Below are 26,883 nucleotides of genomic sequence, written 5' to 3'. Positions count from 1 at the left end.
TACATCCGCAAGTACTGGATCTCCCCAAAGCCATTGTCCGAGACGGTGCTAATGGCTCTCACAGATAGGGGAGGATTGATTTTTATCGTGAGCCGACGACGGGGGACGCAAGCCTAGGGTTTTGTGACTCACGCCAATGCCATCCGAGAAAATACCTCGATTTTTTCCAACTCGGCTTTTTGCACCTCAAAAAAAAACCAAAAAGAAAATAATAACCCTTAGCCATGATGTCTCTCGTGACATAAGCGCAAAAGACCGGTGATGATATTCAATCAAGAGATAACGCGTTACACGGGAGTAGGTTAGGTATACGATATGAAAGGAGTAGCCAGCTTGTCTTGGTAATGTTGAGTAAGTGATAGTGGAGACAGAGTGAAAAGATGAGTGCTCGTCTATGTACGAGCAATTCACGGGCACGTGGAAAGAGATAGAAGCGCGTATTAGCAGCACACCATCACCGAAGCATACGCTCACTCTTCCGACGCGATTAAATTCCAGAAAGGAACTACTAATAGTTTTATAGTTATGACCGCTTTTGCATCTATGGGACGTTACGCAGTGCCATCTCGTGGATAGCTCTCCATTTTCCGGAGCTTTGAATGTACTCCATGGCCTCGCTTCCAGCTACTTAACTTTAAGTGGGTTGCCTTGATGCTATGCCTCTATTTCCCACACCAACAAGTGATGTATCTCACCAAACGCAGGTCAGATGGTGGATAAGTCATTGAAAATCGATCGGAAAGGGTTTTTCATAGCTTTTACGACTGTGGATAGGGTTAGAATATTACTAACATTAGCGAGATTTGAAAAAAATGCTGAGAATGGAGATGAAAACATTCAATTTTTTTCTGAAGTTCGTCATTAAAGAAACCTTAACCGTGTTTTGAGGTAAGAGAGGATTTGAGAGAAGGGGAATATTCACAAAAAAGGATATTATCGATTCACCTTAGTGAAATACGAATGGAGTAAAATTCGTGCACATTCCACTCCATAACCAAATAGCAGGTATCATAAGTAGATTTTTATACCACTCAAATATTCGAGTATATTTTGAGTGTTTTTTGAATTTATAACGAACATTTCTTTGCATAAACCGCTTCTTTAAAGAACCGTCGATTTTTTATTGGATTAATCGGTATTTTGGTTCTAATTTAGTTTTCTGCTGAAAAGCCGAACTTTTCATTTTGATTAGAAATCGATTTCGACCGAAATTTTTCCATCGCTATACTTAAAATCTTACGTCAATTCCCACACTGAGGTCAGACCCAAAGGATCTTCCGAAGCACGGCCACATGCAAGAGTCCCAGCATCGCCATAATTACAGAGCCCAGCAGATATGACCAGATAAGATAGCGACTGCAGTCACGGGCAAACGCAGGTGCCGCGCCAGCACAATGGAAAAAGCACCCCCTTTACCGACACGTTGCGGCAATGGAGCCCACGATTTTCCCGGGCATCGTGTACATCGAACGATGAAGCCCACTTCACGATGCTGGGTCCCGCAGGCATTGGTACATGCAACTGCAGTGGGTGGAGGAGAAGGGCTTTTCGTCCTCTTAAAGGAATGTGACAGGATCGAAGCGCTTACGTAATTTAAGGAAAAAACCCTCAACCATAGTCACCTCTCACAAGGGAAGTCCCTCAAGTTCCACCAGATCTCGTTCAAATTTCGCTAGGTGATAGGAAATAGATACCCATGAAGTGTAGTTTTTGTTTCAGTCGCTGACTCTTAATAATTCTCGAGATACTGGCGACGGAAATTACCACGAAAATGCCTAAATGTATGCAGCACACAGTACAACAATAACTGCGCTCTTCACCCTAGCAACCGAGTATAAAGACCGTTTTCCACGGAGCACGTCATTGCACAATCTGACGTATGAGCGAAGGCGCCGTGTAAAGCGGTGAATTGCTAGAACATATGCGAGAAGGCATGAATGCGAGCGGCAAAATAGCCCCTGCTCTAATTACAAGTTCGAATTCGCAACTTCAACATGCCTCCAGAGCTGACCTGTACAGTGTACAATGACGTGCCCCGTGTAAACATGGCCGTAAGGCTCTATTGATGGGGTTTCCATAACTTTCGGCGTTTTCCTGATACTTTCCGTCGCTAATGTGTCGAAAAGCGTTGGCGGCAGAAACAAAAACTGCATCTCATAGGTATCCGTTTCCTTTCACCTAGCAAACATTTTAGCGAGATCTGGTGGTGACACTTGAAGGACTTTCCTTGCCAGTTCCTTTTGCTTGGTAATGGAGGCAAAATAACAAATTCACCGAATGTTCAGGATAATTACTAAAGAGGACGCATCTCTCCCGCTCAATCGGTCTCATTTCCTGAGCTATTATTACTTGTTTCTAGCTAGATCTTTACTCCTTGCCATTTGCAGGGTAGGCATCCACAGTAGAACCTTATCAATATATATTTACCAGTATCTCATTCATAAGAATATCACCTCAGTATTTTCTCTAAGGAAAAACTTTCACGCATGAGATACCGATAATTGTTAACCAGGTTCCTTTTTATGCACAAAGGAAATTTCAAGAAGATAGACTTGAACAAATAATTACCCAGGAATAAAAGACAAAAAACGACAGGTTTAGAGGGAAAGAGCAGTCTTTAAATAATTATCATGAACTTTCAGAGATAGGGTCATACTGCGTTTTTTTCAGATAAAACACCGATCCAATTTTTTTTGTATTTGAGGTACTGGTAAATTTTGATAAGGGTCAAATGATAATACCCTGAAAAATATTAAGATAGTAAGCATAAGTTCGAAATAAGTAATGCGTCAGGAGGCCGGTCGAGCAGGAGTGAGGTGACTTAGTAAGAAACTGGTCCGAACTTTCTGCGAAAGCTTTACATAACGTCCATTACCATGTGAAGGGAACTACGAGAGGTGACTTAGATTAAGGGACAATGCGTTACTTAAGTATTTCCCACCCCGTATACGACGAAATGCCGTATAATCGGACATGAAAAATGTTAAGGATAGCGTTATTAAAATTTAATAGTGAAAAGCGAATAATAAATTGATTTCAATGCATTAGTCATGAGTAAGTCCTTCGCTTACTTAGGATTGAAAAACGAATGGTAGGTAAGATCCAAATTTTGGATGAATTACAACAGCATGAAGACCCCAGACTTTGGAAAATAATTCATTAACTCAATACGTGTTAGAAAGAATGTGAATGTTACAATAAAATCATAATTTTATTTCGGCAATGCAGCAGATGTGAACATGTATTTCAGAGCCTTAAATGCACGAGTAAGCATTAACTGAAGAAGCTGATAAAAGCTAATAAACTAATATTGACGTGATGCAATAGTACCGACTCCTTTCGCGCAAGAAAACTGGTCACATTCGTGTTTTCAAGTACGTACATAATTTTTCTTCTTTATAGCGAGGCAGTAAATACCCAAATTGGCTAGGAAATTATTCTGCCATAATTCAAAAAGCCTTTTCAGTCATTCATTTCCTTCAGAAAATTCTGCATCACGATATCGTTTAACGGCTATAACGGGCAGCTAATATATATTCGAAGTGTGAGTTTCTCAGGCGAACCTCAACGAGGCCAAACTTAGCCTCAAAATTAGGAACATTTCATGGAATAACCTCGTCCGGTGCAATTCCTTTACTAGGACATAACATTGAAGCCATTTTCACCATGGATGAAGTTCGCCATGAAAAAGTATTTAGCTTATCCGGGATTAGAACCCGGATCTCTCGAATGCCAGTCAAGCGTGCTACCCAATTATATTACATAGCCATCTCCTCAAAGCGAACTTCAGGATGGGTTTTACCGAACAAGGTGTTATTGTCACAAGTCCACGCTATGACACATGGGATGGAGGTCGGGCTTACTCAGCAACAGTCGGTGAAATATACCCAGCTTTGTCGCTGTTCGGCGACGACGAATTCCAAAGCACTGCATGACACAACTGACTGCACGTGACTGCGTTCAAAGTCACCTCTCGTTTCATACATGTGCATTAAATCCATGGTTTCCCTCACCATTTTCCACTAAAAATGACCACTACAAAATAAACGACAATAGCTTGCCCTTCCATGATTCTTAACCCTGCTCCTCGCATGCCAGAGAACCAACAGACCCTAAATGACAACAGATAGCGATAGCCTCTGCTGTCCTATAATATAATATTTAAAAAACGGGACAACTTAGTTGGCCACATAGTGAGACATGATGGCCTGATAAAAACAATCGTAGAAGGGCAGGTGGAAGGGAAGAATGGCAAAGGACGGCCCCGAATGAGTTACATGTGACAGGTTATAAAGGATGTGAAAGAGAAGATATACGTAGCTATGAAAAGGCTAGCGGATAGGAGAGAGGAATGGAGAGCTGCGTCAAACCAATCTTAGAATTGTAGAATCTGAGTTTTTCCCGGCGTATGCTCTGCAGAAATATTTCTCGGGTTTCCCACCGGGTGTCGTATCGGGTTGTAGTTCCCAACGTTTCCAGGACTAAGTCCGTCATCGTCATTAACCCCTGATGACGATGACGGACTTAGTCATGGAAACGTTGGGAACTACAACCCGATAAGACACCCGGTGGGAAACCCGAGAAATATTTCTGCAATCTTAGAATTGTGCACTAATGATGATGACGATGAAACAACATAAAGCTTAAGATTTGAGAGATATATGTGATGCAAAATTATTCTCCACTTACTACCTACAGCATTTAACAAGTTACTTCGTACGCGGCTGCCGCACGGTTGCAAAGTTATTTGCGCCAAGGGTGGAATTCGCACTGAAAAATTCATTTGGATTTCGACCCAGGATTTCCCGGTAAAATAAAAATTATTAAAAATAAATAATAATTCTAATAATCATCATACTTGTTATTAATAACTATTATCGATCGGAAGATCAAGGTTCAAATCGCACCCCATTCAAATGATTTTTTCGTTGTGATTTCATTCTCGGTGTAAACTATTATTCTCGTCACCAAAAACGAAAATGTAATAAATTGAAATATTTGGGTATTAGAATGATCTCAGAAATGTCTTGTATGATGTGTTGAACGATGTGTTGGAAGTTCTTAATATTGGTAAAATGAGGCAATGCAATATTTCCTCTGGATTATATGTCAAAACGACGCGTTTCGTAGTTATAAACGCTTGGGACTTTATAATGTTGTTTTAACAAAGAAACGCGTCGTTTTAAAATAAAATCCAGTGGAAATATTTCAATGTCTCATTTTACCAAGAGCTCATAAATGTTGGTGCCGAAATATATACTTTTTTAATAAATGCCCACAAGATCAGGGGCGCCGACTTATAAAAAATATTGGGGGGGCCCATACCGGAGGTCTTGCCCCGGGAAGAGGTTAAATTCAAAGTGTGTCGCAGCACCGAAACACTACCATGATTCACACCACTTGATTCAGTTAACCTGCTTAACCTTATAATTATTTGTTTCAACACACATTGTTGAATTTATTTTAAAAGGTAACTATCGTCAAACAGTGAAAATAAAAATAACAAATATATTTATGTGATTTCACAAAGCATAATATAACTTAATTATTTTCTTGAATTATTGAGGGGGCTCCGCCCCCCCAAACGAATCTTTGAGGGGGCTCGGGCCCCCTCAGGCCCCATGGAGTCGGCGCCACTGCACAAGATTATAAGGAAGTTATATTTATCGCACGCTGGCTGATTGTGATAAAAAAAATAAATTGCAGGAATAGCATGACATCATATCAGACCGTGCGTCGGCGACGCAGGCAAGACGTTTTCATAATACCTACATAGGAAAAAGCATGCTGTCCGTATGATATCGTAGATTTTCGAAAGCGAAAAATTTTTAACACGAAGTGAAATCTATGCCGAAGGAAAAGTGTTGACCGGATGAAGTGGCAGAGGAAGGTAACTATCACTAGATATAAATTCTTCGAAGCGATAATAGTCACACATCGTAGAAGCACCGATAAAAGTAGCCACTTCGATGGTTGACACAGTTCGATTCACACAAAAATTGCTACCATCCCGATAGATCAGTAAGCAACATGTCATTGATTAAAAAACAATCATTATCATTCTCAAATATCCACGCATGACGACTTACTTTTAGCTCGCTGTTAATCATAGGGCAGAATCATCACTTGCCGAACACAGGCCAATCACACAGGACGCGGTCATACCAGAAACTATGGGGGTGCTAATGACACAGACATGCTACCATGAAAATAAAACTACTAGTTACAAATAGAAAATGAATATTTAGCCTAATAACTGATTCGTGCATTAGATATAACATGTCAAGAAATGCATGCAGATAGCTAGTATCGACAATTACAGTAAGTTATTAACAATACATAGAGGCTATTTTAGCTAGTCCGAGTCAAGCTATCTTAGAGCTAAATTATCGCAGGCATTATGGTCCCTTAAGATGCGCAGAAAAAACGACATCTTCAACCTATCGGTTCAACAGTCTAATTTCCTAATCTTTTCCTTGGGATTATTAAATTCATTTTCTATTGTTCTTCGAAGTTTTAACGCGATCTAGTGACGACACTTGTGCTATCCCTTGTAAGAGTATCAGGCACGAGACGTCCTTTCAAAGCCTGAAGCTGAGGAGTGAAGGAGGAGTCGATTCTCGGCCTATCCCCTTTCCATCAGGAGTACGTTGATGATTTATTGTCATGAGCTCGGCGTTCGGATGTTTTGGCAGCTCGCAGGGGGGAGCCAAGGGAGCAATTCACCTCGGCTAGACGTGGATGAGGATTAAGCGAACGACTGGAGTATCTCGATGTGCGGGTAGAATGGCTTAGTTTCTTCCAAAGTGGATGTCAAAGTCAAATCAACAACTGCGATAGTCGCTAAAAAAGAACTGGAGTAAGGGACTAAAAAATAATGTCATTTTCGCTGTAAGGAAGTGTATGGAAGGAAAGTTGGAGAGAAACCCGGCGTCGGCATTAGCCTGCTTTTAACGAAAGGCGCCAAGGGAACAACGGCTTAACGCCCTACCCGACAGACGGAGTGTTTTACTTAAAATGCCTCCCACAAAGCACTCGACCACGGATAATAATTATAATGTCGTCTTTATTACGAGCGAATTTAGGGCTAGATTATCTATTCTCACAATTTACTTGTTTGGCAGTCACATTCATCCATGCCCTGGACGGTGGTAAATCCCACCACGTGAACCAACCTATGTGACAGAAACATTAGCTTTTTATGTTTTATTATCATATGATTTGCCTTAAGTAAAACTATACGTGTTACACATAGATATTGATCCATGGGAAAGCTGACTGTTTTGAATTTATGATATCGTTATCCTACAAATGCCAAGGCATACTACCATACAGAATACGTAGGCAGATTAAAGGGCCTAATTAACACTGAAAATGCTTTCCCAATTCATACTTTTGAATACTATAATGATGCATATTGGAATCTTCTTGGAGTTGGACAAAAGTTAATTACGGTATTATAGCTGCTATATCATATTGATTTCGTCAAAAGAATGTGTTTACAGTGTATACAATTTAGTTTAATCAGAGTATAATTAATGCATTAAATGCCAAAAAAGCGCATTGGAACCTAGAAGTAAGTAATATAACTAAAATCATTCTGCCAGATCATACACTCATAGCGTTATTTATCTCTATTTAGTTCAATTAAACAGATACATTGTGCACGATTACAATTCTTCAGCCTTAGCGTTGGATGATAGGTAATCTAGACCTAAAATTAAGAGCAACCTTTTTCTTGTATTAATAATTCAGTAAGAATCAGCACTGATAAAGGCCACTCGTTCGAACTGAATTACGATCTCCATGATAAGAAGTGCCGGAATCACCCCACGATGAAAAACATTATGCTAATTATTGGAAGGAAATCAGATAACCGAAGGCGCCAGGGAGCTCAGTCCCTCGTCGTAAAAAAATGTTAATTTATTGATATTAAGCACTGATTCCAAACTACACTAAGATCGCCATGATATGAAGAGGGTTAAAATTGCATTTCTGAGAAATTCGTAAGGTAAATTAGTGGTTAAAAACAGAGTGACGACCATCGGAGGAGGGCGACAGATAATTGTGGGCATCACACGCTCGCACTGAATCCCCATTCTTTATGATGGTATTAAAACTTTGGAGAGGTAAATTTTTCCTCATACTGACGGGAAAATTGGTAGTAAGTGCAATGAAATTGAGCTCTATACATGCATATTTGAAGTAATATCCCATGATTTCTTTCCTTGATGAAATCCTGCTTCTCAGCGTACATATCTCTTATACGATAAATTCCTAAAAACTCACGATAGCTCGAGGTTATTACAATTGTAGCTAATATTTAAAGACCCAAGTAATAGGAACATAGCACGGATGCGAATGGTTTGAACGACATCTATTTGATATTAGCGCCATCCCTAAAGATAAATAAACAATCCATGAACTCACGTACTAAACATACGATTCTAAAGAAGAATAATAATTATTTAAAAACTCAATTGATTACAAGATTATTAGCACCGATAAAAATCCGGAGAAGGCAGCTAATACAATATGAAGAGACGGAGTCAAATACGTAAATATTTTAAATATCCTTGAAGCTTTCATGATAAGCCATTTACCCAACATATAGCTACAAAATATGTGATAAAAATCTTGAAGCGGTACTAACATGTATGCCGCTTGAAATGTCAGCCTGGTAGAGGAAGAAAGAGGTTAGGGTTTAGCATTTACCGTGCTGGCATTAGTACTGTAGATCAACATCCCAGTGCTGCCCATTTTCAACACATTTGTGTTATTTCTTAGCAACCAACCTTTGATGCGAGAAATAGATGTTTGTACCATTTAGAGAATGAATTTTTCTTTAATTTTTTATTTAAAGGCTAGCTTATTTTTGTTTTTTTTTGTTTACTTAGAGGTTAGTACCAATCTGTTTTTTTTAATGGCAAACTACCATTTATCAAAAGACGAATGGCGAAATATTACTCACATAGCACGCAGTGTTGTAATTAAATCGATGATGATGCGGATAACGGATGAAAATAATTGATTCTTACACGTCAAATTTCAGTATTGAACATTGAACATAATGCTTCTACAGGATTCCAAATGAATGATTTGAAATGATAACTCATTCATTTAAAGTAATAACGGTCAGCTCTCTCAAGGGAAATTCATGTCGATCAACAGACATAGTTGGTAGTAACGGGTAGTAATTTCCAATTGGTGACTCATAAATACTCATTCAAAGGAATGCTGCGCCAGCGGGGAACACTCAAAATCCTCGATTACAGGGAAGAGACTCATAGCCCGAGTAAACACAATAACATAAACAAGCACGCTTGCGCATTCTTTAAGGACTGAGGGTGGGCAGAGGTTTGGAGAAAGAGAACGAAAACAAACAACCACCCCTCCCATTTATATACATCCAAGGCGAGGTTCTCAGAGAGATGGTTAAGCGCCTTCTCATGTTGCCTTATAAATTTAAAAAGATATCCTGTTTGATCCCGTTGTTTACGTCTCGTATGAATTGAGAAGCGCCGAGGAAATTTCACAACGGCCCAGTTTTACGAAAAAAGCAGCGCAGAAAACAATCGTGGTTCGCTTTTTTTTTTTGAAAGCCACATAATAGCAGAGTATGAATTGTGCTTGAGTGTGAAGTTCAACTCAGAACGTCGGGCACTCTTCTATTGAAAGTCTTTCCAACCTGTTCATCTCCGGAAAACTTAGTGCATAACCCTTCATTTATTGTTTTTCATTTAATCCTTTGCACAATGAATAATTGCGTCAGAAAAGTTTATTTATATCTGAGACATGAGACGGTTGACAATACAAAAAATAAGAAATTTTACTTTTATGGTTTTAGACAAAAATTATCTATAAAATTATCCAAAAAAATAAATGGAGTCTGCGATACGGAATTGACAAGTGTTGCTATTTGATTCGTGGGTCGATACTGAGTCCACTATGTTTCAAAGTTTCTATTTTATAAATATTCATAAATTAAAAAAGCAGAAAACAGCTACCAGAGTGCTGCATGAAACAAGAAACTTTATCCGCACGGATGCAAAGTTATTTTCACAAAGATAACGCCACGGGATACACATCAAGGTGCGCTTACTTCCCACAAAACCCAGAGTATTTGAAATTTAAAATAGATCAGATATTTTTAACCCACACCACGATTGCAGGATTTCCCGCGAGACGTGAATTAGGTTGTTATGGTATTTGGAGGAGGCGACCGACACCCTAGGTCATTTGCGCCATGAGGGAAGGGTATGATAGTAAGGATGGAGATAAACCCGGCGTCGGCTTTAGCCTGCACTTAACGAAAGGCGCCAAGGGGACCACGGCTTAACGTACCATCCGACGGACGGAGTGTTGAGCTTGAATTATCCTCCACACAACTCTCAAGTAGGTAAAACGGAGCACATCAATGCGCTATCAGGTGTATGAACGAAGGCGCAGTCAAAACTGCGTCCTATAAAGCGGTGAATTGATAGAACACATGCGAGAATGCATGGTTGCGAGATGGCAGAATAAGCCCTTCTCTAATTCCGAGCTTGCATTCTCGCAATTTCAAAAATGTTTTCAGGACTAACTGGCTCAATTACATTATTCAATTACATGCCCCGTGTAACACTTACACGGGGCATGTAATTGCCCCGTATAAGTTTTAAACGCCGTAATTCTCGCCTTTCCTTGAGAGCAGGCGAACTACACGCCAAATATATATTGCGTAGATAAATCACAATATTAAGGCAGTGAAATCTATAATCCGCTGACATGAACACCACAGACATAATGAATATGAAATAATTTGCGACTTTAAGATGAACACCAATGGGATGATTTTTGAGTAGATTTTGTGAAATGCTACAAACATCCAACTTCCTACCCCAAGCAAGCTATCCATTCACGAATCTTTCCACTATGCCTTCGATGATCTCGAAAATTCATTTCGGTAGCCGAAATACGAGGAATGGATTGCAAAGCATCGTCACCGAGCCTATCAGCGGTGCGTAGGATTCATGTGAATGGGACTACACAGCCATTACATTACGGAATTATTTTAATGCGATTATAAAAAATTTCGACGTTTTACTCCGATTAGTAGCTTATACAGTAGGGCTCTCCATGCGTAAAACTCTCGGTAACCGAAACACGAGGAATGGATTGCAAAACATAGTCAGCGAGTCCAGCAGCGCTAGTAACGCTAACCTGCGCAATGATATTCCCCTTGTAGAACGGTCTTTAGATACATACTTATAGCGACAGACGGCAGTGACTCGGTTCTTGGGCCAGGCGTCCCGGGATCCGTCGCTCTAACACCGCAGATGGCGAACGTCATATCCCGGTCGACGCACCGGGGAATGAGCTCCGCTATGGTTTCCTACCGCCCGGCGCGAACCGCGATATATTCACTTTTTTTAACACTCTCCCAAACCGTTACAGACCTCCTTCGAGGGATATAAATTAACGCAGGTCATTCAACAACGCTCCGCTGTTCATAATCACACTCTCGAGCACGTATTTATAAATAAAAAAGTAATACTTATATTACGAGCGACAGTAAATCCTTTCACCAAAGTCAACATTCGAATAAATTTCACTCAGGGTAGTATAAACATTAAATAACACCTGTTCACACTCCTTATGACCGTAGGTTTCGATGGAATATGACACGGGTCAGAGGCACTCGCGCGCAGTTCATTAAGGATGCATAAAAATGAATTATGCAAGTCACAAGGGCAGGTATACGATGGATTGAGATATTTCTCATTCAGTAGCAGACGATTGGTTTGGAAAGTCAGGCGTTTCAAGCGCTTTTTTTGTCTTATGCTGAATACACGATTCACGATACTGACAGCGGCACAGTCTATTCACGGTAATTTTTTTTTAATCAAGCACAATTTATCTCGACGAATGCAACGTACGGAGCATAAAAGAAACTATAAAGGCAAGTATTATTTTCAATATAAAGGCTACTACCATTTTCGGACGATCGATTAGTGCAATTAATTACCATCATGACGCAAACAAATGAAAACAATGTATCTTTATAAGATGACGGCGGACTACGATTTCGTGGAAAACGTAGCGCGAGTAGCCACTCCTAAATTAACTGACCACATTCCTGAGGACTGCAATGTCCATATGCTGCTCGAAATAATTGCTTCCCAAAACACATATGTAAACGTATCAAGTAACTAGGTCATTAGAGTTGTCTCTTCGTAAAAATGATTTATTTCCATACTAAATAGCTAGAACAGGGACGGCGATGATGAACTGACGCTACAACTACTACTGCAAGTGGCAAAATCTAAGGTGCAAATATATTGAGTAACTAGGTTAATAGAGTTGTTCCTACATAAAAAGTGATTCATTTCCTGACAAAATAATTCGCTATTACAGGGACTTTGATGATGAACTGAGGCTACTGATACTACTAGACACTAAACCTAATGTGTAAATTTATCCTCTGACTAGGTCAATAGATTTGTCTCTTCATAAAAATTATTAATTTTCTGACTAATTCCGTGTTACAGGGACTTAGATGATGAACTAACGCTACTAGTACTGCTAGAAAATAAACCTAATATGTAAATAAATCGAGTAACTGGGTCAGTAGAGTTGTTCCTTCATAAACTTGATCAATTTCCTAATTCGCTATTACAGGGACATCGATAATGAACTTACGCTATTACTGATGCTAGTAATAGACAGATTGCGGTGGGGTTGTCCTTTTTTTAACCGTCGATCATCTCAGCACTCAACCCCAAACAGGTTCCACTTCCATCATGGAAGCGCTTAATCCCTGTCATCGCACCCCTAGCGACCCTTTCCCCAGGGTCCTGAAGTCAAGAGTTACGTCTCAATTTCCCCTTATACACGAGTACATAGAGCTAGTACCCCTTGCTACTCATCCTCCTACCCTATAAATTCCCTGAAGGAAACCGACCACTTGATCCTATGGTGTCGTTCGCTTGTAGCTTATGTGTCTTGTGTGCATGCGTACTCTGTGTGTGTTGTCCCCGCCCCCTCAAATGTTGTCTTTATCGCCTTTTCCACATCCCATGTCACTCACACTCTCTCCCCTTCTCTGCTTTCTGTTCTAGTTGAAGCTCGTTTGACGTATCCCTGCCTACTCGATGGCCAGACAACGGACTTACCCGGTAGGCGATCTAGTTATTTTTACCTTCTCACTCAAAAATCTCTCTATATATTTTTTTCCAAAATAACACTCTTCTCTCTTTTCCTTTTTGTGCTTTCCTTTATTAAAAAAAATCCCTTTTCATGCATCAGTTTTTAAAATATATAAATCAATTTTTCACTACTTACTTTTTTCCACTGTCTGTGAGCGAATTTGTGTGCCTGCTTTGCATCCTATTTTTTTATTACGTTCCGCTGCGTGGTCTTAGTGTTGAAATTCGCAGAGGGATGTCTTTGTTCGAACGGGCGAGATTTTAACTATGTGAGCGAAGCTTCCCGAGATCTACCAACCCCTTCAAGAGGACAGCAGAAAAGTAGTAAGCTGTGTCATAGCATAAACTACCGAATTCAATATCATTTTGTGGAATCAAAGCGGAGTATGACAAAAAATATCACACCTCAGTATCATATTTTACGCCCTAGGTTTTATCATTTAATACTGGCGGCAATAATAGCCATTAATCTTTTCGTAACTGTTATTTTACAACGCAAATACCATCTATATGATTAGTTAACCATGGAAAATCTCACCGCCGACGTGATTTTACCATCATGATTCAAAACCGACTGAAGAATGGGTCCAATTGTGACACTTTGTGTACTAGAATCAGGTCATGCGAACATATATTGTATAAAATATATACGGTTTATATAATGTCAGTTGTTTTTTATCTAACAGTTTCACACCATTTAACTGCGTTAATTTATTGATTACTCTAACTCGAGGGCAGTATCCATCTACTGATAAAATGTATCGAGGGATAATAAAAATATAAGAAGAGGATTCAAACCCAGGGCTTTTGGATAACCATCTTGGCATGGTCCTTCATGCTGAAGTCAGCGCTAAAATGCGTTACTGGCATGTGCCATCAATTATAAATAGCCTTTCCGTGGCTTTGAGTGCCAGTAAAAATCTCCTGCACGGGTTCAATGGCTAAATAAATCACCCAGACTGATCGAGAAATGCTAGGCATGCAGTTAAAGACCGCTTCAAACGGCGAAAAAGACATAGCGATGCTGAAAGTGTCTTCTCGCTAAAAATCCTCACGTTCAGTTTTATGTTTATGGCTGTCGTACCTCGTGAATATTTCTCTCTTCGTGTCACCTCCCTTTTTTATTTAATACATTCTCCTTCATTTGTCTGGTCCATCACGGTCTGTGAGTCAAACATGAGCTATTCGAGGCGGCCAATCATTGTGATTTGATCGTATTTCAGAAGTTTTTTTTCGAAAAATATTCATAAATATTTATTAAATCAGAAGTGAAATTTATCCTAAATATAGACAGAATAAGAAAGTTCCGAAAAATATACAATTAAGGCATCATTATAGGCAAGAAAGGCTTAATTATAGTAAATATTGACTTAATATTTCTACCATAAGAAAATACAAAAGCTAAAATAACTTTTTAAGCGCATAATATCTAAGGGCCTCTAGATTCAGGACGTATTACCTTAATTTTACGTTACTTCTAATAATCATACATTTTTCTATAAGAATTATAAGAAATACCTTTTTTGGAGTAACCTTAGAAGTTAATCTTTCACTTATCGTTTCGATGTACTTGTTCACCACCTATTTTTCTTATTTTCTCAATGAATTACCTAAAGTGCCCAAGGCCATTGAAAACATGACCTTAGGAACTTAACATAAACATTAAAATGCTTTGCATTAATTTTTCAATATATTTGCACGCAAAAGAACCTGCATGTGTTTCTAAATTCTACATTTTCCCAATTTTTTAAATGCTGACAGAGCATAATTTATGTATGCATCGTTCGGCGAAATCAATAGAAAAATCCATCAGCGTCATTGCGAAGATTTATCTTTTCAAGATGATTAGTTAATACAAACGGAAAAGTGAGAATCCGTATATAATTGGTCATTAAAACAGTCAAACATGTACATCTTGCGAATAAATTCAAGTGTTTTGCTAAAATGAGACGGTGCACAATTTTCCCCTGGCGGACTACGCGTTTCAATGTAATTATGTGCATTTTGTAGAACACAATATTTTAAATGCAACGAAACACGTCGAGTGCCGATAAATTGTTGCATGGAAAATTGTTCAAAGTCTCATTCAAACAAAATTAGGTATTCCCACCACATACACCATTAAACCATACATGTGAAACTGTTAATTTGTGTGATTTAGAGTAACATCTAAGAAAAATTTAGTATGGGTACTTAAAATCTAAATACTGCCCGAATGCCTTCGCTCTAAGGGTCACGATACTCAATTCACGATTTATATAGTTGCGAGCTAGGCTTCGGTTGCATGGGCAATCGACGGAGAGCATCATATTAGAGCCCCTCTACATATCCAGGTCCAACAGAAGCGATAAACCAAGAGAAATATTTTGCCTAACGGATAGGTATGCGATTGCTTTTTTCCCCACACGATAAAACACTTCAATAAAGGCCAACCGTAATGCCGCTTGAAATTTTCCTTTTATCCGTAAGGGCCTGGTGTCCTAACAGCCCCTGCCACAAGCCTATTGAGGCGGCTTGCGAGGTAGAATGTAAATGTAGACGTAATTTTGCTCTTTTAGTCTGCTGGTGATGTAGTATAATGAGTTGTATGGAGTAAATTTAAATGCATTTCACCCTGTAGTTATTTATTCGTCAAGTAATGTCGTGAGGAAGTCATGAAAGAAGTAACGTATAGAACAAATGAAAGTACAAAATGTAAGTCAGTACACGGACTGCCTTAGTTAATACCTTTAATTATTTTATTTAGAGGCGGCCTAGGCGAAGTATGTAGATGCACAAGGATGTTAACCGACTCTCAAATCATTTTTGTTGAGCGCACCATTGGATAGGATGAAATGCAGCGACTTCACAAATGCTAGAGGCGTAGGTACTGAAATTTAAACGCGCGTCATTGATTTGGTTATTATCGGGACGCTATAACCCAACATTGCAGCAACGGCTGTAATAATCCTCATATTGTCTTAGCTCTCACGTGTAATCACTCCCATTGCGGCAGTACTTTGTTCGTTTTAATGTCTCCGAGGAATGGGCGAGGCAAGTTGAAATTTCAGTGGGATGAGCTCCGTTTTATTGCACGCCGCTTGCGATCCCCGAGGTCGTCCGCGTTTTAGCGGAGCGCGACGAATGTTTGCAATTTCTTATTGCCAGGATTACGAAGGATTATAAACTCTTTCCTCAGATAAAGGTAAGAAAGGTTTGCCAGCTGAGTGTTCTGGTTCATTGACGTGGCATAAGGGGCTGGCATTTTATTCCATGCCTGAATTAATTATCCACGCCACTTTTCAATTCATTTTGTAACTTCTTCGCAAATCGTGTTCGCCCATTCGCTTGCACATGGTGAATGAATCATATAATTGACATAGTTTCCTGGCATAAAAAGCCTGTGAATTTTGCAAAGTGGCGACATTAATCAATCCTCAACAGGAAGGACTTAGCCCCCCTCAACGTAGCCCACCCGTGGCCAAGAACGATATGGAAAAATTCCAGATCACGTAATTTCCCAGCCCTCTCCCTCAGAACAACGGATGATACGTCATTGCGTGGCATAAGGGGCTGGCATTGATGGTTTTTTTTCACAATTTTTAAAACCAACTTATGAAAAAGCAAGCTAAGCGAAATAAGATAGTTTCCGGCGCGAAAATCTTTGATATTTAACATGATGAAAGCACTTGTCCACACTTCTTTCCCAGGTTTTGGCAGATAATACGATTTTCAATGCCTTGAAAATGGCATTACGTGCCGAAACCTAGGTCTGTAGGAATATAGAAGTGTGGAAATAGATCAGTGATTTTTTTTACACATTTATTATTTTTTTTACACATTTATTACATTATTTTAAGCTAGGAGGATGTCAACATCAAAGTTCAACGTGACAGAATAGGTTCTCCTCTACATCTACATATAACCCAGATAGGTGTCTGCCTATGAAGTTAGAGCATGCAAAACATGCTGTTAGAAATACCGGGAAAATTCAGGAACATGCATCAGTTAAGAGTAAGCTATAATAGCAACGGATCCAGGACAGGGACAAGAAGGGGGGATAGGGGGGCTCTCCTCCCCTGTATATATTCGACAATTGAACAAAAATACCATTTCATCCACCTCTCATAGGCTCATTTCTGGATCCACTACTGAGCTATATTACCCGTCAATTAATTCCTATAGAAATTAGAAATAGGTTATAACGCAACCGTTATAGTCTCATTTTGATCGCGGAAAAAAATACAATCTAAATCTATCCACTCTACAGTCTATCGCTCTTATTTTATTTTTATGACCCGATCTACATTAATATATTGGTGTTCGTAAGATATGCCTAGCTTCGACGAAATATAAACTGCTCTTGAATTTGCTAAAAATTTATGTAGTAATCTCGGCACCACTTTTCGGAATAGTCGTGGGACGGTTGCACAAACTGAAAAATTAGAAAGGCAGTGACAACTGGAAACTAGCAACACAAGTTCGCTCGCTGGCGCAACCCAAGCACCGCCTCGGAAAGCGGCTGAAGGATGCCGGCTAAGGCCACGCCTCCGCCCGGGCGTCGCACTTGACACACCCCCCGGGGGGTCGACGATTGCACGGGTCGACCCGCCCTCCTACCAAGCGAAACGAATCAACCAGCGATACCAATCCTAGCTTCCCCTTTCGTTTCCCTAACGAAACAAGTGGTGTTAGAAGTGGCAAGTGACCGAAGATACTACACCTACACTCACAACCCGACTTCATACGAGAATAGTACAGTAATAGAGCACTGAAAAAAGATGAAATAAAGCAGATGACTCAATGAACAATTACGAAGAAGTGTGGTCAGAATCGCTGATAAAAATTTAGCGAGAGAATAAAGCGGCGTTCACTCCTTCAGTCTGCTTCACGATGTCGGCGAGGACAGAGGAGTTGGAAAGGTTGAGAGGCCGAAATACTCCGCTCGACAGGCCTACTACTTAAGTGATATCTTACTCATTCAAAACTCACGCTATCAATTTGAAATATTATGTTATGTAGAGCAGGCCCTCATACATATTTGCTTGCATCTCAATTCAGTAGCGGATACAGAAAAAAAATCAAAAGGGGGGCGCAAAAGATACCTTGAGTTATCTTTACTTTGATCGTAATAAAAAATAATCAATTAACATACAAATTTTAAGAAGGTTTCAATTGAAGTGATTATGTAAAAATACAAGACAATGCCATCTTATGATATAAAAAAGTTACAATTGTGGTTCTGCAATGTTTGGCAATACGGGCGTGCGCCCCCCATCTGTATCCGCCACTGTCGCAATTACAAAATATCGATATCTACAAAAATCCGGGGAAAATTTTAAAAAATTGAGTTACAGTCAAATGTAGACATTGGTCTACTTTATAGGTACACTCAGGACATTCCAAGAGAGTGGAATTAGTAGTAAACGCGAAAGACGGAGCGAAACGAGTCCTCTAGACCGAATAATTTTTAACTTGAAATTCAGGTCTGTATTAGCATTAACGTGCATTAATAAAGCGCGTGTGCATTGCGTCAGGCATCACACATTTTATAATATACATAGGTACTACTCCACGCTGGACAGCCGCACGGCTAGAACATGACAAGAGCGTGAGAAGTCGACAAAATGGCAAGCCCGAAACATGAACTTTGCCAAGTGGGCATGGATTGAACGAACTTGCATTTTTCAGCTATCACAGGCTTCTCTCGAACAGAACACAAAGCCGCTGATATCATACCATTCCCTTAAACACAACGTCCTCACGGCCTATCACAAGGATCACGAAATGGAAAAAAATTAATGAATTTAACCTCTCGCGGCTGGGTTGTGAATAATTGGCCATGTCGATACATATACTGAGACTCTCTATCGGGACTTGGATAGGGCATATCGCCCGACAATGTCCCCCCTCGAGGCAAAAACACGAAGCCACAAACAAACAAAAGAAAACACACAAGGAGCGCGCACAAACACCTTTTTTCGGTGTCCTTTCATGCGTCACGCGCCGCCGACCGACCGGCCACTGGGAGAGAGGTAGGGAGGGGAAGACGAGGGAAGTGACACCACCGAAGGGAAAGACAGATGAGAAAAGATGGCTGGCAAATTATTCTTCCATTCTTTGAGCAATAAGGACACCGCTCGCGACACCGTAAAGTAAATGCCCTTTCCATTCGTTATATAAATAAAAGTGTCAGCCAGCGACGGTATCCATCAAGGTTAGAAAGCAAAATTAGGTTGTAGAGAATATGGATCATTCAATCCTGATCAGCTCAACCAATTATATTGTGAACTTTTCTTTTCTCCAGATATTCGAGCCGACCGTTGTGCCATTTCGGATAATGGATAGGAACATGGGGAACATCATATTAGAACCTCACATTATTTCCAGATCCTACAGAAATGGTAAATAAAGAGAGATATTTTGTCGAAGGGTATGGGAATTCCTCCTCCCCCGCACGATAACAGACTTCCTTGCTACATATGCTAGGCGTAATTTCGTTATAAAATGCCCTTTTTATGTGTGAACTACCTTCTCAACAATTTCATGGCGATGAAGATGATGAGGTGAAATTGAAACCGAAGGTCGTAATAAATTTTACAACCACGGAAAATTACAAGTATTTATTTCAATATGGATAAATTCCACTCCATCAAGTATGAATCTTCGGATTTTACAATTACAAGTAACTTTTCACGGAAATAAAATTCACTTTGTTCCTCAATGAATATAATCCTTACTTGAGCCAAAAACACCTCTTCCTCGCGTTCCTCACCCGCTCGGCGGTAAATACACATCACGCGGCCTACCCGCCTCCAGATCCCACCGCGAGACACTTTTGCCATTGGGCGGAGCGCAGCTCAAGTTTTTTATCTACCCCCGCCCCTTCTTTCTCTCTCACGAAGAGATAGGCGCTGTAAGAGAGACTTTTCGCTCTTGTAGGCACAAAAACACACGCATACATACGCCCTGCTTCTCGGAAACCAAGATGTCGCCTCCGAAACAATAAGCCGACGAGCATGACGGCTTTGTCACGCCATCCCTCGAGGCCAGAAGATGGAGATACCTACGCGCCGGCGCGGCACTGCGGCAAGTGGAGCGAACCACAATGGAATGAATAGGCGCGTCAACACTCACGCCAGAACGCCTTCGGCTCTAAGAATATAAAGCGCAATAACACTGAATATTTTACAATACAGGAACATCCGAATGAAGACTAAAATTGAGGAAAATTAAATAGAACAATAAATGAAATATACATATAAATGAATAAAAATCATTCCCTATAAAAAAAATAACGTATAATACGCACGAAATAGTCAAAATTAAGCTTTTCGAATGAAGAAGCTTATTAAAATAAAAATTAAAAATTTAAATAATGCTTTTCTTCCGTATGTGCACCACCATTGGTATATCCCCAAACTATGTCATGCTTTTTTCGTATCTCTTCCCGCATTACTTCCTCCCCCATTTCGTATTTCACTCTCCGATAGCCTCTTTCCCTTTTGCCTTTTCACCTTCGCAGTGCACACTGCGCATCCATACCCAAAATATCCTCACATCCATCCGTTCCTTTCTTCCACTTCCGTGCCTGACTGACACTTAGAACGACTCCTTTGCCCCGTATTCTCCATCTCCCCCCCCCCCCCCTACTCACACTTCAAAGGCCTCCATCCACTTCCGTCTGCGACAAGAACATATTTACTTTACCACCAAACTGACAAGAAATTCTGTCTCGAGACTTCTTTTTTCGAGCCGAATTCTTTCTGTTTACATTCCTTGCTTCCTTGTGTAGATGGCGCGGTAGCCTAGTGTGCTCTATTGTTTCACATAGTTCAAAACTGAATTGCATTGAATTGAGGGGACGCTGTTGCTTTTGGCCTTTAGGTTAGGTGTTACTCAAATCAAGCTATTTTTCTTTGGTGCAATGGGTGATTTTCCGGGAAAATATACAAATCAATTATGTTAATTACAAACCATCGATGTAAAAACATAGAAAAGGAACATCAATGCAAATCCAGAGTAATTCTCAAGCGAGTTGATATCTATTCGATACATTTATAAACAGAAATTGGGTATCGACAGAATTTATTATTTCGCCAACCACTAAGCTGGTTTGTAAAAGGACATCTGTGCCTTGCCTTCTGAAATGAACGGAAAACACTTCTATATTCGCAAAATAAAACTTGAATAAATGTAATTCAAATTATCATACCGATTAATCTCTGATGTCTCAGTTCCCTAGATATCAAAATTCTCCACGCATACGCTAATCATATAGTGTAGATATTCGTTGACGTAAAAGCCTAAATGATTAAGAAATTAAAGTCCTTTTAAAACTCCTCACGGTAGCATTTTTTGTTATGCCAAAAACGGCCGCTATCTAGCAAGTAAAATATTCACTCGGGGAGAACAGAAAGCCATCTGTTTCCAGCTAAATTTTATTTAGAACACTACTTAGATCATTTCTCGACCGCAAAACCGGGAATAAGCTATCCCAAGAGAACTTGTGAAGATTCGACAGAAAATTGGTACAGGGAGGGATCGGGTTAATATTTAAAGGATGAAAAATCCATTCAAAAGCAAGTCAAGATAGGTACGAAACGGGCCTTTCCACCCCGGTTTTTTGTGTCGAAGACGTCACACTTATATGGCAGAAATACAAGGATTTTCACTTCATTTTCTTTCTGGCTCCACCACGTGGCTAACGTAAGTGACCTTTCCCACAGTTCCCGATCAATAAGCTCTCTCCAGTTTTTATAGGCCCGTAAATCTTTTTGATTCCATTCCAGTTAAATCATTACAAGAACATCAATATACACGGCCGAATGTCACCTGATTCCCACAGAAAATTCTCTCACACTTTCACCCAGTTCGACTGCGTACCGAAAGTGAGATATCACCTACGCTCACATTGGGACACACTGATTTAAAGGTGGAGGCTGGATTAAATGGCAGTATACTTGATAATTCTGACATTCAAAATTATAAAGATATCTTTCCAACAGTTGTAGGAAAGGTTATGTTTTAGCCCAGTTTTTTTTCCTCGGGCGGCGCTAGAAACAAAATATTCGAGAATTGACACATGAGTTATTACATACTTGGTTAACCCTCTTAGTGCCGCGGGCCGATATATTGGTTTTGAGGTTGCAAATGGTTCACATTAATAATTATGCAGCGACTAAACTCTTGAATAAAAAATCAGGATTGATAAATCAGTTAAAAATTAATATAATGAGAGGAAAAATAATAAATAGCATATCGATGTACCAAAAAATGGCAAAGCACATTTTTTCTCTCGACGATGTCGCATTTTATTATTCTATAAAACGAGCAGAAATAACTGTGCACCAATTTTTCTCGCAAGGATTCTCATTTTTTATTTTTAAGGATCATCGTTTTGATATTTCATCGAAATTTTTGCGTTAAATATACCATTGAGAATGTATAATAAACTCTTTTGATAATATCTGCAACTTGATGTCACAAAAGCCATTGACCAGTAATTTGAGGAATAAAAAATTAAGCTCAGATGATGCCCCACCCACTAACTCGTGAAATACGAAGTTCAATGCGGTACTTACCAGACATAATAATCTTTGATGCGTTCTCTGGGAAAAGAAAAGAAAACACTCAAATTAATACACTCTATTTTTCCTAAGCGTTGAGGAATATGGTGTGCAAATAATTAAACAAAGTAGATCAATTCCATGGCGACCTATTATAAGGCAGTTAATCTGACCAATGACACTAGCGAGTGAGCATAATGCGAGAGTATACGATGAGTCGCACGTCCGACTCTTAAGTACTTGCTGGATGACTCATGTGAGCCCCTCTGACAGTAACATGTGTTACAGGGGTAGCTTCACACCTCTTATCGATGAGAGCTTGGCTTTGTCGCAGTGTTTCACGGGTTAATGAACGCACTTTCCTTAATTAAATTATTGCGAATTGCACGGAGGAGAACCAGATATTGCGGTGGTCAAGCACTCAAAAGGGGTCGCTGCCTCCGGATGAAGATCCCTCTACGATGTCGTATTTCACAGTCCACACATTTATGACGATAGAGGACTGTTTACATGCGCATTTTCCTCGATAGTCACCATAGTAATTATTACTTGAAACGATGCATTTTTCTCCGTACGCCTCCGTGTAAACAATGCCATGGAGGAGATACATTTTAAATTGTAAAATTAGTTGTAATAATCGCCATTATATCTTGTATTAATATATTTACTAAAAGCTATTATTTCGTTACAATATAAAATATATAAATATAAGTGTTATCAAAACGTAAATGTGGAAGTTATTTTCAGTATCACCTCACTTCTTTCTTATTTCACTTTAGTATCAAGGCAGCCACTTCTTACTACCAAATAATTTGAGAGCATCGTTGGTATATATTTAAATTATTCTTATCAAACAATGGTCATGGTTCTTGATATTTACCTAAAACACTAACCCTCACTCTATATACTTACCAGCCAGTTTCCCTAGATATTTATCATAAGTGATGTTATAACTAATAGGGAAAATTTATCTTTTATAAAGATTTTCGAACAAGAAAAATAATGAAAAACACTTCATCTACATAATACCCTGCGAGCCACCTCTAGGGTGTTTGGCAGGGGGTGATCAATCACCAGCATGCAGCATGCATTTGGACTCCCACATGCACAACACACCGTCCAAAAAACGTCCCGTATACTAACAAACTATACCACTATATGCTGTTAGAAATAATAATTGCATTAATTGAATTGATGAAAAGGAAGCCAACAATAGAGGATAAAATATCGATCATTGAGATAGACTACATAAAGAATGAAGGCGATAATACTTGATTTCTATAACGCGGTTTTCAACATTCCAAAATCAAGGAACATTATTTTATCTGCCCACATATCTCACTAAGGTACAGTAAAAGACTTAAAGAAGTTAGATTTGTTTCTTAAGATCCGACTGTAGCGAGTACAGAAAATAAGTTTTCTGGGTTTTATGCCTCTCTTGTCATTGGCCTGGAGATGCAATTACGTTCTGAACGGAAAAACGTGATGCTAGAAGGGCACAGAACGCTATCAATGTACATTTAGCAATTAGCAATGAAACCAGAGCGCCACATAACAACGCAGGATATTTTTTTCTGTTCCAAACGCTGCGCACAAGGTTTATCCCAATCGCAATTAGACGGAAAAGGTATTTTTTCTGCAATGATTTGGAAGGATAAGAAATCGTGGCTGACATAAGCCTCATAGCAACTATTCCATTTCAAATGGCTTTAAATCACTAGATATTGTAAGTTTAATTCACTAACCTCGTAAAAATACAAAAAAATTTCCATGAGGAGAGAGCGTTAAAAGCGCAACGAATGGATTTTGACGTCCTGACGCCCCGATTCTGGCATTGATGAAATGAATCGAATCGAGAGGCATCATGCATAAGTCGGACGATTTTTCTTTTTTTTCTTTAATTTCTTGCTAGGTGCAAGACTACGTTTCCTACTAAAAGTAAACATGTTCGCTAGGTGTTATTAGCATGCCATATTTTATTTTGGTGAATTGTTTTAGGAGTTAGGAGTCTTTCACCGCGCCACAACGTAAAGAAAAAAAAAGAAAAATCGTCCAACTTGAACATGATGCCTATCTGCAGTTAGCGATTCAAATAGACAATTGACTATTAGAGCGCGCGGAATATGATGCATTGTCTAGCTTTAGAATAGACAGCGCGTTTGCCACTAGGAATCTGACCGAAATTTAGAGGAAGAGGATAGTGGACCAGTTTTCCGCCGGAAAGAGAAGTTTCAGTCGGGGTAAAGAGACGCATGCTAGCGGGAAAGACATTCGGGCTCCCCGAATTCGAGGGGTAGGTTCTTCCGCAGGTCGCGGGGATGGAGGCAAAGCGGCGCGACCCTGCCGGGGATGCTAGAGAAGTGGGTTTTTCATTGAAGTCGTTACGGCACCCTTGAGGGCAATTCGGGTTACGTGGGAGAGGGGCCTCTCAAAACCTTGGCCCGTCAAATCTGCCCTCCATCGCCAAACCTCCCTGCCACGACAGAACACATGTGTGGGACCATACTCCATATTCTACGCTACCCACGACTCTTTTCTTTAAGATTCGTAACAAGAAAAGGATGTTTCGCGAAGGGGGAATGGCTTTATTTTTTACGTTAATCAGTGTCTATAAGAATTGAAGTGTAGGAGTTAGGAATTGGAGTGTATGTCTTTAAGAATTGAATGCAAAATGTGTGGCCAACGTTTCGATATATTTTTTACCATCATCAAAACTCAAAAGGCACATCTTGTCTTCTTGTTTAATGTGGTCGCATTTAGAGTTCCATGGACACCACAGTATTACATCAGGTTTATTTTGAACGCAGGTATGTGAAGGCTCTTTGCGATCCATATGATTTGCTAATTCATATTTGTTGCAAAAAATTTTCAATTAAAAAAAATAAATCATATTCATTGCAAAAAAAAGCCCTGATGAAAGTATAAAAATAAACCGGAACGTTAGCCAAAAAAATTGCATTAAATTCTTGTAGACCTACTCTCCAACACAATACTAACCAACGTTAAAAATTGAGTTCAAGAGAAAGAAAAAAATTCAACTTTTTAAAATTCATCGGTATGAAGGAGAATGCGGCTAACTCGGCCGTAATGATATAGTATATGCCACGAAAAAATGCGTCCTTTGCAAACGTAGAAGATTGAAATTTAAAACTCAAAAGGCACATCTCGTCTTCTCGTTTAATGTGGTAGCATTAAGAGTTCCATGGACACCACAGTATTACATCAGCTATATTTTGAACGCAGGTATATGAAGGCTCTTTGTTCATCCTTTTGCCCAGACAAGGATGGCCCTTCAAAATAATATTAGGTATATTAAATATCAGTCACATAACCTAAAAGGCAACATTAGCCTTTTCATAATAAAAATAAAATTCTAATTCAAACTCTCATTTGCAGAAAATAACCAGATACTGAATCAAAACTCGTTAAAAATACGGTTTAGAGATAAGTTCACCGTGATGTATACCTTCGAATGGCTGCTAACAGCAAAACACAGCTTCATTCATGCTGGCTCCAATCACTTTTTTTGCGTTGCCTAACAATTTATTTACATTTCTCTTTGGTGTAAGCCTGCTTCTTATCACTGTAAACTTCATATAAGTTATACATAACTCCTGTAATATCCTCTTCATTGGAACAGTGAATTTCATAATTCTTAAATACAATTTCGCTGTTAAGGAGTAACCGACCAAAGTTACCTTATTTCCTCTTTGATATTTATCTAAGATATGTAGAATTAATGGGAAGTGAAATACATACATGCCAGAAGAATATCGTAAAACACTATAAATGCGGGAACAAGCAGATTTGAGGCCCTGCGATTTCCACTATCACTTAATCACTGCAACTGCGTTATGCTTAGGCAAATAAATTTATACTAAGAGAGATATGAATAAGTAAAATTGACTCCACTCATGATTATGCCGGTGGTCAGTCTCCGCTTATGACAATGCATTCATTCGCAATAACTCCAACCCGTTACCTCATGGCGGTGAAATCTACCGCGACAGGCACGCGCTATAAGCATCGGCGTGTGCACATTCTCCTCTGGACGGCTTCGTAAAAGCTTAACATTACACTGATGGCGTTCCCCTGTACGTGAGAGTATGGTACGCCTTTAACTGCGTGCCTAATCATCATCACGACGG

At 39.5% G+C, this 26,883-nt stretch overlaps 1 protein-coding gene across 2 annotated transcripts in view; it reads left to right on the top strand.

Moving 5' to 3' along the window:
• Nucleotides 1-26,883, top strand: part of LOC124162605 (homeotic protein caudal-like) — a 95,850-nt gene that overhangs the window by 8,269 nt on the left and 60,698 nt on the right. The window contains exon 2 of one of the 2 annotated variants that reach the window (XM_046539191.1): nucleotides 13,101-13,157. The exons of the other annotated variant lie outside the window; for it this stretch is intronic. Coding sequence (XP_046395147.1) covers nucleotides 13,101-13,157 — 57 coding nt within the window. The remainder of the gene's footprint in view (nucleotides 1-13,100; nucleotides 13,158-26,883) is intronic. 2 annotated transcript variants of the gene reach the window in all.

The sequence above is a fragment of the Ischnura elegans genome, chromosome 7, assembly GCF_921293095.1.
Source record: "Ischnura elegans chromosome 7, ioIscEleg1.1, whole genome shotgun sequence".
NCBI lineage: Eukaryota > Metazoa > Arthropoda > Insecta > Odonata > Coenagrionidae > Ischnura > Ischnura elegans.
This window is presented reverse-complemented; position numbering and strand designations above follow the sequence as displayed.